This window comes from Lathyrus oleraceus, chromosome 4, assembly GCF_024323335.1.
Source record: "Lathyrus oleraceus cultivar Zhongwan6 chromosome 4, CAAS_Psat_ZW6_1.0, whole genome shotgun sequence".
NCBI classification, from domain to species: domain Eukaryota; kingdom Viridiplantae; phylum Streptophyta; class Magnoliopsida; order Fabales; family Fabaceae; genus Lathyrus; species Lathyrus oleraceus.
In genome coordinates this window covers 388,900,071-388,912,548 of record NC_066582.1, presented here as the reverse complement: position 1 = coordinate 388,912,548, position 12,478 = coordinate 388,900,071, and the positions used below count along the sequence as shown (strand labels likewise).

The following is a 12,478-nucleotide window of genomic DNA, read 5'->3' as shown; positions in this document are numbered from 1 at the left end:
TGTTACGCTGTAGAGACTAAGGCAATTTTTATTCTTCCCTTGTCTTTCGTTGATTTGTATGCCACACACTTGCTCACAAGGCGAACCGTACTACTTACGAATCAACGACGTTGAACGATATCTCTGAGTCTTACAACGAATTCGAGAGTATCGTGCTGCAAACAATCTTCCTCCAATCGAAATTCCTGATCTCAAAAATCTCCTTCCTTCGCCGATACCCGAGATGGCAGAACCAGCTCGTGCTCTTCGAGATTACGCTGCTCCATCGCAAGATGAGCCGCATTCGAGTATTGCTCCACCCGCAATCGAAGCGAACAACTTCGAACTTAAACCTTCGCTGTTGCAGGCAGTGCAACGGAACCAATTTTCTGGAAATTCTACCGAGGATCCAAACCTTCATTTATCCGTATTTGTCCAATACGCTGATACTGTTAAAGCTAATGGTGTCACTTCAGAGGCAATTCGACTTCGTCTCTTTCCTTTCTCGTTAAGAGATAAAGCTAGAAGATGGCTTCAGTCTCTTCCTTCCAACTCAGTCACCACATGGAATGAGTTGAAGAAAGTCTTTCTTGCCCGATATTTTCCTCCAAGCAAAACAGCTATGTTAAGAGCCCAGATAAATGGATTTAAGCAGAAAGATAACGAGTCTCTTTTCGAAGCATGGGAAAGATACAAAGACATGATGAGACTTTGTCCACACCGTGGTTTAGAGGATTGGTTAGTAATTCATACCTTCTATAATAGTCTCTTGTACAACACAAGGTTAACAATAGACGCCGCCGTCGGTGGTGCGCTTATGGATAAACCTTACGCTGACGCTTATCAACTTATTGAGAGCATGGCCCAAAATCACTATCAGTGGGGAAGCGACCGAACAATGGTAGAAAAACCTCAAACAAAAGGTGGCATGTACGAGATAAGTAGCCTTGATCATGTTAATGCAAAAGTGGATGCTCTTGCCTAGAAAATTGAAAGTTTAAATGTATCACCTCCAGCCACCGTGGTTGCCGTAACTCAAAATTGCGAAGTCTGTGGAATTCAAGGTCACACTCCTGCAGATTGTCAACTCCTAACAAGAATCCAAGCAGAGCAGGTGAACTATGCTCAAGGAAATCCCTACTCGCATACCTATAACTCAAACTGGAAGAACCATCCTAATTTTTCATATAAAAGTAACAACGCTTTATACGCACCAGGTCAAGCTCCCAGTCAAGCTCCAACTATACCTCCTGGATATCAAAAGCCGACCCCATCTACACCTAACAACAACGTTCCTAGGAAATCCAATTTGGAAATCATGATGGAGAACTTCATAGCTTCTCAACAGCAAACCAATAAAGAATTCTTAAACCAGAATGTACACACTAGCGAACAGATTAAACAACTAGCAAGTAAAGTAGATGCCCTGACTACCCATAACAAAATGCTGGAAACACAAATCTCGCAAGTAGCTCAATAACAAGCGCCTACTGCTTCCCCAACTGGTACATTTCCTGGACAGCCCCGACCTAATCCGAAAGGCCACGCTCATGCAATTATATTAAGAAGTGGAACAGAGGTAGAAGGACCGTCTGACCCAAGGATTGAGAACCAAAACTCTAAAAAGTCAACTGAGGAAGAAGGTAGACCTAAGGAAAAGGAAGAGAGTAATAAAGAAACCGTAGAAAACAAAGAACCTTATGTACCTCTGCCGCCTTACAAACCACCTATCCCTTATCCTCAAAGGCTAATTAAATCCAAAGACGCGGGCCAATTTAAAAAATTTGTTGACCTACTGAAACAATTAAACGTCACGATTCCTTTTACAGAAGCTATTACACAGATGCCTTCATATGCTAAGTTCTTAAAAGAAATTTTATCTAATAAAAGGAAACTTGAGGACAGCGAAACCGTTACACTCACTGCTGAGTGTAGCGCAATAATCCAGAATATGCCTCCTAAACTTAAAGACCCTGGTAGTTTCTCTATACCCTGTCATATAGGAAAATTTTGTCATAGATAAAGCTTTGTGCGATTTAGGAGCCGGTATCAGTGTTATGCCCTTGTCAATATGCAAGAGACTGGAAATCGGAGAATTAAGACCAACTAAAATGTCTGTGCAATTAGTAGATCGTTCCGTTAGATATCCCGTAGGAATTCTTGAAAACGTTCCCGTGCGCATAGGTCAATTCTACATTCCCACCGATTTTATAATTATGGATATAAGAGAAGATGAAGTTACCCCCATTATATTGGGAAGACCTTTCTTAGCAACCGCCGGTGCTATCATAGACGTAAAACGAGGACGACTCACTTTCGAAGTAGGAGAAGAGAAAATTGAGTTCATCCTTTCCAAATTTTTGAAAGCACCTGAAATAGAAGACACATGTTACTTCATGGATATCATCGATGAATGCATAAAAGAAACAGAATTAGAAAATGACGATTTGTCCGACTATCGTGTAGAAGACAGACTGAACCAATGTTTAGCAATAACATCAGATCCTATGCAATGCCTTAAGAAACCAACCCTCGACCTGAAAACACTTCCCAAAAATCTGAGATATGAATTCCTAGACTTAGAACTTGAACAACCAGTGATAGTCAATGCAGACCTAGGAAAACTTGAAACCGAAAAACTCCTACATATCTTAAGAAAATATCCAACCGCACTAGGATACAACATCACAGATCTTAAAGGGATAAGTCCTTCCATTTGTATGCACCGCATCATGCTAGAAGAAGACTGTAAAACTTCTAGGGAACATCAGAGGAGACTAAACCCGATCCTGAGTGAGGTAGTGAAGAAGGAAGTAACGAAGTTATTAGAGGCAGGTATCATATATCCTATATCCGATAGCAAATGGTTTAGTCCTGTACACGTAGTACCAAAGAAAGGAGGTATAACAGTGATCGAAAATGAAAAAGGAGAAACTATAACCAAACGAATTGAATCGGGATGGAGAATGTGCATTGACTATAGAAAGCTAAACAAAGCAACCCGAAAAGATCATTTTCCTTTACCATTCATAGACTAGATGTTAGAACGATTAGCCAAGCATTCTCATTTCTGCTATCTAGACGGTTACTCAGGCTTATTTCAAATACCAATTCATCCTGATGACCAAGAAAAGACAACGTTCACATGTCCCTTTGGTACCTTCGCTTATCGACGAATGTCGTTTGGCTTGTGCAATGCTCCTGCAACCTTCCAAAGGTGCATGATGGCCATATTCGCCGATTTTCTCGAAAACATCATGGAAGTCTTTATGGATGACTTTTCCGTATGCGGACAAAGTTTCGAAGAATGTCTTGAAAACCTAGAAAGAGTTCTAGAACGGTGTGTAAAAGTAAACCTAGTACTTAATTGGGAAAAATGTCACTTCGTGGTACAAGAAGGAATTGTTTTAGGACACATCATATCAAATAGAGGAATTGAAGTAGACAAAGCTAAAATAGAAGTAATCGAAAACCTTCAACCTCCGAAAACTCTGAGAGAAATACGAAGCTTCTTAGGACATGCCGGTTTTTACCGACGATTCATTAAAGATTTCTCTAAAATAACTAAACCTTTAACCAGATTATTAATGAAAGATGCTGAATTCATCTTCGACAATAAATGTTTAGAAGCATTTCAAACACTTAAACAAGCATTGATCTCCGCGCCCATAATGCAGACCCCGAATTGGAATGAACCATTCGAAATAATGTGTGACGCAAGTGATTACGCCGTAGGCGCTGTTTTAGGACAACGAAAGGATAAAAAACTTCACGTCATATATTATGCGAGTAGAACTCTAGATGAAGCACAAATGAATTACGCCACGACCGAGAAAGAGCTTTTAGCAGTAGTATTTGCACTAGATAAATTTCGTTCCTACTTGGTCGGAGCTAAAATAATCGTTTACACTGATCACGCTGCCATTAAGTACCTCTTAACAAAAAAGGATGCTAAACCTAGACTCCTAAGGTGGATCTTGTTGCTACAAGAATTTGATTTGGAAATCAAAGATAAAAAAGGAACTGAAAACGTAGTAGCAGATCACCTCTCTAGACTTGAAAACCTGAAACCAGAAAGAACATCGATCAACGATGATTTCTCGTACGATAAACTTATAGCTAATTTGGAAGAAAGTAGAGCTGATGAACAGGTAGATACCACCTTGGCTGTATGCGTTACACCATGGTACGCCGATTTTGTCAATTATTTAGCCGCCAGAGTGGTTCCACTTGATTTATCATACCAACAAAAGAAACGATTCTTCCATGACATGAAACTTTATTACTGGGACGACCCTTTACTTTTCAAAAGAGGCCCCGATGGTATTTTCCGTCGCTGTATACCTGAAGAAGAGGTAGAAATTATAATCCAACATTGTCATTCCGCTCCTTATGGTGGACACGCAAGTACATCCAAAACCTGCTCTAAAATCCTACAAGTCGGTCTTTATTGGCCAAACATATGGAAGGATGTGCATGCCGCTGTCAAGAAATGCGATAGGTGTCAACGCACAGGAAACATATCTAGACGTGACGAGATGCCACAAAAAGGCATTTTGGAAGTAGAAATTTTCGATGTGTGGGGAATAGATTTCATGGGACCTTTTCCACCTTCTTTTGGTAACAAATACATACTCGTAGCGGTTGACTACGTATCAAAATGGATTGAGGCTATAGCTTCTCCAACAAACGACACACGAGTAGTAATTAAACTCTTCAAGAATATAATCTTTCCAAGATTTGGTGTCCCAAGAATAGTAGTCAGTGACGGTGGATCGCATTTCATATCTAAGATACTCGAAAAATTATTGTTTAAGTATGGTGTAAAACATCGAGTAGCAACACCTTACCATCCTCAAACTAGTGGACAAGTGGAAGTGTCTAATAGAGAAATCAAACAAATATTGGAAAAAACAGTCGCTACATCGAGGAAAGACTGGTTATCAAAATTACCCGAAGCTTTATGGGCATACCGAACCGCTTACAAAACTCCTATAGGAACAACCCCATTTAAGCTTATCTATGGTAAATCTTGCCACCTCCCGGTAGAGTTAGAACATAAGGCCTATTGGGCTATTAAAAATTTAAATTTAAACTATAAGGCCGTCGGTGAAAAGAAAATTCTTGATATAAACGAATTAGAGGAACTTAGACAAGACGCATACGAAAATGCCAGAATCTACAAGGAAAGAACGAAAAAATGGCATGATAAACGCATATCAAGAAAAACTTTCAAACAAGGCGATGTAGTCCTATTGTTTAACTCTTGACTCAAGTTGTTCCCAGGAAAACTACGCTCTAGATGGTCAGGCCCTTTCCAAGTCACTAATGTCTTTCCCAGTGGAGCTGTAGAAATTAAAGGAAAATCTATTGAATCATTTATCGTAAACGGGCAGCGTCTAAAACATTATCACTATGATGAAAACAATGAAGACTCGCAAGTCCTGCACTTAGACGTATTGTCTCCAAAATTAATAGATTAACATTTAATAGTTTTATGTCGAGCTTGCGATATTAAACAAAGCGCTTCGTGGGAGACAACCCACAAATTTTTATTGAACATCAAGCCCAACGGCTTGATGCCATGCATGCGCAGAATAACGAAGTAATGCAACTGATGCGCAAAATGCAACACCAATAAGAGGAGAGGAATGCAATAACCGACCAGCGGTTCACTGACTTACTTCACAGGTTTGATGACTTGGAAGTACGCCAACGATCACCAGGTCCGAGAACAAGAGGACGCAGGCAGAATTGAGTTTGGGTTCCTTTTTCTTTTCCTTTTTCTTTCGTTTTTTTTTGAAACATTGGGGACAATGTTTCATTTAAGTGTAGGGGGGAAACTTTGTTTCAGTTATATTTATTTTATTTCCCTTTCAAGTATGTTATTTCCCTTTCATATATAAAAAAATAAAAAAAATAAAAAAAATAAAAAAGTTTTTATTATCTATTCCCCTCAATTTTCTTGAGCCATAAAAAAAAATTTAACACACTCGATAAGTATAAAGGTTGCTTATTTTATAAAACTTGAGTGAAATCAAGACAAAAATTATTACCGCCCCAACGCTCTAAAAACCTCAACATGTTAGATCAGGATAAGTACCTATTATACCAATTCCTTGCACTTTTAGTTTTATAGTAACCCCGAGTAGTTTATAAGAGAAGTCGGCACCATCTTAATAGCAAACTACGTGGAGAGCCGATGAATATAAGTGAATGATTCCCAAAACAACATATTAAAAATCAGGAAATGCACTAATTAAGTTAGGTGATCCTTACCCGATCATTTAATCCAAAGGTTGCGGACCCTACAAAAAAAAACATAGTATGAACAAGCCATTGTGAGTTGGTTCAGCGATTTCTGGTGCTGAACTTGGTAGGGCGGACTACGGTCCGATCCCCCGCAATTTGCAATGGACTAAATAACGAAGTTATCCAACTTATGTACCAGAACTTCTAGCTAAAAGGGGATCAGAATCGCTAACCGGTTACTCCACTATGTGCGCGAAAATATAAAGGGCTTAATGTGATTTCGCTAGAATGAAAACGGGTGAAATAAGAGTAAAAGAACTAGGCTAGCTATAATAGCACGACTCGAACTGGTTTGCATAAGGTGAGGTTATCTGATGTTGTGACGGTAGTTGTTGATGTTAAGACTAAACTCAGGTTATTCCTAAACGAGATTTACTTGCAACCTAGTACGAATTGATGTGTGTTTAGAAATTTAATCTGGCTAATATTTTAAAACGATTTCTATATTATATCTTGATTGAGGACAAGCAAAAGTCTAAGTATGGGGGAGTTTGATAACACGAAATAATATCACATTTTTGGACTTGATTTAATTAAATTATATTGTTATTTGATCCAATTTATTTTATATTATTCAATATTACTTGGTATTCTATTATTATTTATTTCAGGTAACATTATTTGAAGCATGTGTGAAAAGGAAAGAAAAGGGGTGCAAAAAGAGAATTTTGTAGGAAAGCATCTCACTAAAGCCCAGCCCAAGCAAACTACAAGAAAAATGGCCTGTGACGAGCGTCACGCCCCTCTACTTAGTGTTACGACCGTAACACATGGTGTGACGGACGTCACACACCCCACCCATACTTTTTTGCATTAACGTGCGTAACAGAAGCAGTTCTCCCCTATTTTTCCTCTTGGACTCATTGACGCTTGAAAAACCCTACGGAAGATGCTTTTGATAAACGGTTACTTTATGGAGGAATATAAATAGACCTCAAAGGATCCAATTGAGATATCCTCCTTTTCGCCGTGTAAATTTTTACAACAATATACTTTCCAGCATTCCATTTTCTTAGCATTTTATTTTCTTAGCACTTTATTTTCTTTTCTTTACTAGCTTTATTTACTAAGCATTCGATTTATTTTCTCACAATAGTTTCTACACCGGAAACTATTGTGTAACTTTTACTGGATCTAACCTTACGTTAGATTATAGTATTTTATTTCCTTGTGTTTATTTTCCTGTTTGATCGAAGATTATGAAGAACAAATCTAACCGGCTTGCGGTGGAGTGTTCAAGCATCGAAGCTAGGGGATAAAACCAAGATTTCTATTAATTTTACAGGTTCATTAATTTATTGTTTTAATTTATATATGCTATGTGCTGCTGTTTATCTATATTGGTTGTCTGATATGGCTGTATTTAAGCATAATTATTGTTTAGGCATGTTTAGCATGTCCGACTAATTTATTTAGATATCGGTATGTAAAGTAAGCGGAATAAAGGAATCAAAACTGAGTTGGTTTAAATTTATTTCAAAATATAGTCACTCTTTTTCCGGTCTCAATTTACAGAGTTAATACCAAAGTTTTTGTACGAGAGTAAAAGACATAAAGAAGTTAAAATCAATAGAACGACGGTTTGAGCTTTTAACTGGACAGTGTAAATTGAACATTAACTTTAAATCAGGGCGAAAGCAATTTTTAAAGTTAATTAAATTCTAACCATTTTCAAATATTATTTTTAAAGGTTGAATATGAGGACGAGAGTTAAGCATTTAAGTTTAATCATATAGTCTAAGTCAACAGAGCGAGAGTTTGAGACGAGAGCGTTTAAACAGTTAGCATTTTCTTAAAAAGAGTTTCTATAGATTCTATTGTTTTCAAAAAGTGATTTTAGATTTAACTAAATAGTGAGAGCGTACGTTAATATAAAGTCATAGTCTGATTCAACAGAGCGAGAGTTTGAGGAAAAGACTTTTAATTAATAGTGTCTACTGAAAAGACTTATTTTAAAACTAAGAAACCAACGAAGATTTGATTCCCTGATTTCGACGAACTACATATCGATATCCGTGTTATTTGATAGTTAATCTAGATCCAATTTTAGTTTTACTTTTCCCCCTAATCATCAAAGTATCATCCGCCTTAGCTTTACGAAATAACCTTAGAAAAACGGTATATCGATTCATTAAGTCCTTGTGGGATCGATATCTTTTAAAACTACGTGATTAGACTGTGCACTTGCAGTTAATACCCCAATAGACTCATAAAGTCGCGATCACTTGCCCTAACATCCCAAAATTCAATCAAAGCATAATGCATGTCTCTAACATCTATCTATTACGAATTTGATTACTACTTAACGCATTTATAACAAGCTATTTTACCTAATACATTAATAAAAAATCAAAATAAGTTAAATGAGAAACTTACTCAAAAAAGTGTTTGAGGATGAATAAGTGGAGTTGGGATTGAAATGCTTGAAGTAGAGGTATTGTTTATCCTTGAAGAAGCTTGAAAAATGGATTGCAAGTATATTGCTACGAACTCCAAATGTAGTTTGAAGTTGAGGAAAAAATTTCAAAAAATGAAGGAGAATATGGATGGTATGACACGATATATATATATATATATATATATATATATATATATATATATATATATATATATATATATATATATATATATATATATATATATATATATATATATATATATATATATATATATATATATATATATATATATATATATATATATATATATATATATATATATATATATATATATATATTAAACACATTCGGAGGTACATTTCCAAATTTCTCCTTGTATTTAAAATTAAGGATTATTTCGGAGATGCATTTGCGAACAAACCCTAAAATAATACGAAGATGCATCTCCGAATTAAATTTTAACAAAATGAGACAATTGTACATTCGAAGATACATCTCTAAAAATTAAAGATATTTTTTACTTTTCGCGAAGAATTTAATATGTACAACAACAAATCATTGTATTCTTAGAGGTACTTGATAATATGTAAAGTTCTAATGATAAGGATAATGTAAAACTATTCAATTAGTTTTCACCAATTATTTATCACAATTCATCATATATTTTATTTTAGTATCTACTATATAAACACATTATCTACTTGATAATTGTGTTTTTTCTTTAAATAGTTGACTGTGTTTTATTCGGATTCATCTTTACGATGAATCCGAATAAAATTTTAAATATTTTTTTATAAAGTGATCTATTGTTAATATTTTTTTTAGCTTTGTATTATAAATTTTCAGAGATCATTATTATATTATAATAATAATATTACACTAATGGATCATTGTGTTTTCAAATAAAAAACTTCTACTTTATTTTATTAATATACCATTACCATGGAAACACTAAAATTAAATATCTTACTAAATCAATAATATAATATTGTTATACAAATACAACTTACCTAGACATTTATGAATATAAAAACCATATAAATAAAATTTTAATTTCTTTAAAAAATAAGAGAATTTTTAGTCATATGAAAAACAACACTTTGAAGAACCAAGTAATACGATAAAGGGTCATGTCATACTCACATGCTCCAATTTAGCATTCGTCTTAGTTTAGATAGCAAAACTACTAAACAAAATTAGATTTCGTCATCTACAAAAAAGACACAAACCAGTAGGTACGAACGATACAGAAAGTTAAGCCATTATTAGCCTATAATATTTGACTGGTCAGATATGACAACAATAGCTCTCATAAACCAATATTTATGAAAAATTAAAAATTAAAATAGTGCAGTACCATTTAATACTGATTAGTTGATATTGTAAAATTATTTTATATCGTAAATGCATATTTTTTTCTCTAAAAATTAAACTAACTAAAACATGAAACAAAATATCAATATATACTAGAAATATTTGACTCCAAAACCATGCTTCCAACTCAGCAAAGATGACCATATCAATTCACCATATTAAAGACAACAAAATTACACATTATTCTTTAAACGACCCTTACAAGACAAACAAAAATGCGCAACAAAGTACACAAGTATAAAAAAACACTAACTTAGACTTAGGTCTTATCCTAATTGTTTATTTTATTAGAATGACACATGCGAAATGATTGAAGAATTCTCCCACATACTGCACCGGTGTAGTGTGAGAGAATCGTGCATATATGCTAAACTATTACTTAGTCAATTTGATTGGAACAATTCTGACCGGTTGAGATTTTTCCAAAGTAATCCCATACTCATCTTCCTTATTCAAATCTTCAGCACTCAATCCATCTTCGAGTCTCCAATTAAAGCAATTAACCAAAGACCCCAACATCAAAGGCATCATTCTAATAGCCAAAGGCAAACCAGGACAAATTCTTCGACCAGACCCGAACGGAATAAGCTCAAAATGATGTCCTTTAAAATCAATTTCACTATCCAAAAACCTCTCCGGCGCAAAAACATTAGGATTTTCCCATTTACTTGGGTCTCTGCTGATGGCCCAAGCATTAACCAAAACTTGTGCATCTTTTGGAATAATGTAGTCACCAATTTCGACATCTGTTTCGGCTTTACGAGGCAGCAATAAGGGAACTGGCGGATGCACGCGAAATGTCTCTTTTATAACTGCTTGCATGTAGGGTAATTTGGCTACGTCTGTTTCTTCAATTGGATTACCTTTGCCAACAACTTGTTCGAGTTCGTTTTGAACTTTTGACATGATTTCTGGATTGTGCATTAACTCTGCCATTGCCCATTCTAGTGTGTATGTGCTTGTGTCTGTTCCTGCAACAAATATGTTCTGGTATATATGCCAAAATTAATTAGTGAAAAACTATACCATTGAATTTTAAGTTTCAAACATAGACTAAAGATAGTAAAATAAGTAAATTTAGATACCAAAAGTTCAAACAAAAATTAAGAGAAGGAATCATAGAAAACATACCAGCAACAAATGTTCTATCTCGTCTTTATCCATCTCAATTTTCCCATCGTCCAAAGAAATATTAAGCAAAGCATCAAGCACATCATCATTTCCAATAGAACCAGTACCTTCTCTCATCTTCAACCTTTCCCCAACAAATCTCCTAAAAATACTCAAAACCTTCCTTACAGAAACAACAGAACGTCTCCTAATACCCTGCAAATCAAAAACCTTCAACATAGGAAAAAAGTCCGACAAATTCGGCACTCCAACTTCCTTCAATATACTCACAACAATCTCCTTATACTCTCCAGCTTCCTCGGCCGAATGAACAAAGTCGGCCGAGAAAAAAGTATTCGACAACAAATTAATGGTTGTCATAAAAGCAACTCTCCCAATATCCACAGCTTCCTCAGCTTCGCTACACTTTCTGATATCATCTAACAGGTTCTGTAGTTTCCTCCGCCTAAGCGGCTGGCTCGAATCCAGCGTCTTATTCGAAAACAACTGGTTGTTACAAATCTTTCTAAGGTCACGCCAGCGAGGCGAAACGCGCATGAAAGAGAGACTATATTGATCGTGGTTGAGGACGGAGAGCGCGTCCGGGACGGTTCGGTTTGAGAGTAGATTGTCATGTGTTTGTAGAACTTCTTTTGCTATGTCTGCTGAGGATACTACTATGGTCGTTATTTGTCCCAGTTTTAGTGTCATAATTGGACCATGGATGTTGGAAAGATTTGCTAAGGAATGATGTGGTTTGTTTCCTAGTTTTAGAAGGTTTCCTATTATGGGAAGTGGTGTAGGACCAGGAGGAAGCTTGGAGTGGTTTTTTTGGTTGGTTTTTTTGGTTGGAATGAGAAATTTGAGAAGGAGAAGGAAAGAGAATGTGAAAATTACCAAGTAGGAAAGGGTGGAATTTAGTAATAAGTCCATTTTTTGATAGTAGATGGAAGAAAATGAGAGAGAAGTATGTAGGAAAAGAGTGATAACTTTGAACTTGTTAATACAAGTGAGTGAGTTTCATAAGGACTTGGATATGTCTATTTATAGTGTCAATTTGTGGAATTTTTCTGCTATCAAATTGTCAGGATTTGGATATTAAATTGACCCATTTAATATTTTTTTTAATATATTAAAACAGAACTTCGCCACTTCATCCATTTTGTATCATATATTTCAAATTCTGTCATGTCAAAAATTCTATCATGTCAAAATTTATTTTGGGTGACATCTCTCAAATCACATATTACAATTACAATTATCTTTCCATTTATCTTTTAATATTCTTCTGTAACAATTCTCAA

General features: G+C 35.5%; 1 protein-coding gene and 1 non-coding gene across 2 annotated transcripts; both read right to left on the bottom strand.

Moving 5' to 3' along the window:
* Positions 1 to 601: 601 nt before the first annotated feature.
* Positions 602 to 708, bottom strand: LOC127077363 (small nucleolar RNA R71). The gene has a single exon (XR_007787190.1). It is a non-coding gene; the product is annotated as a small nucleolar RNA R71 (small nucleolar RNA).
* Positions 709 to 10,184: 9,476 nt separating this feature from the next.
* LOC127075598 (geraniol 8-hydroxylase) lies at positions 10,185 to 12,201 on the bottom strand. The gene is made up of 2 exons (XM_051017049.1): positions 11,196 to 12,201; positions 10,185 to 11,051 (listed from the first exon to the last, which is right to left on the bottom strand). The coding sequence occupies exons 1-2, from the start codon at positions 12,105 to 12,107 to the stop codon at positions 10,440 to 10,442; spliced, it is 1,524 nt and encodes a 507-aa protein (XP_050873006.1). The 5' UTR covers positions 12,108 to 12,201; the 3' UTR covers positions 10,185 to 10,439.
* Positions 12,202 to 12,478: the final 277 nt, after the last annotated feature.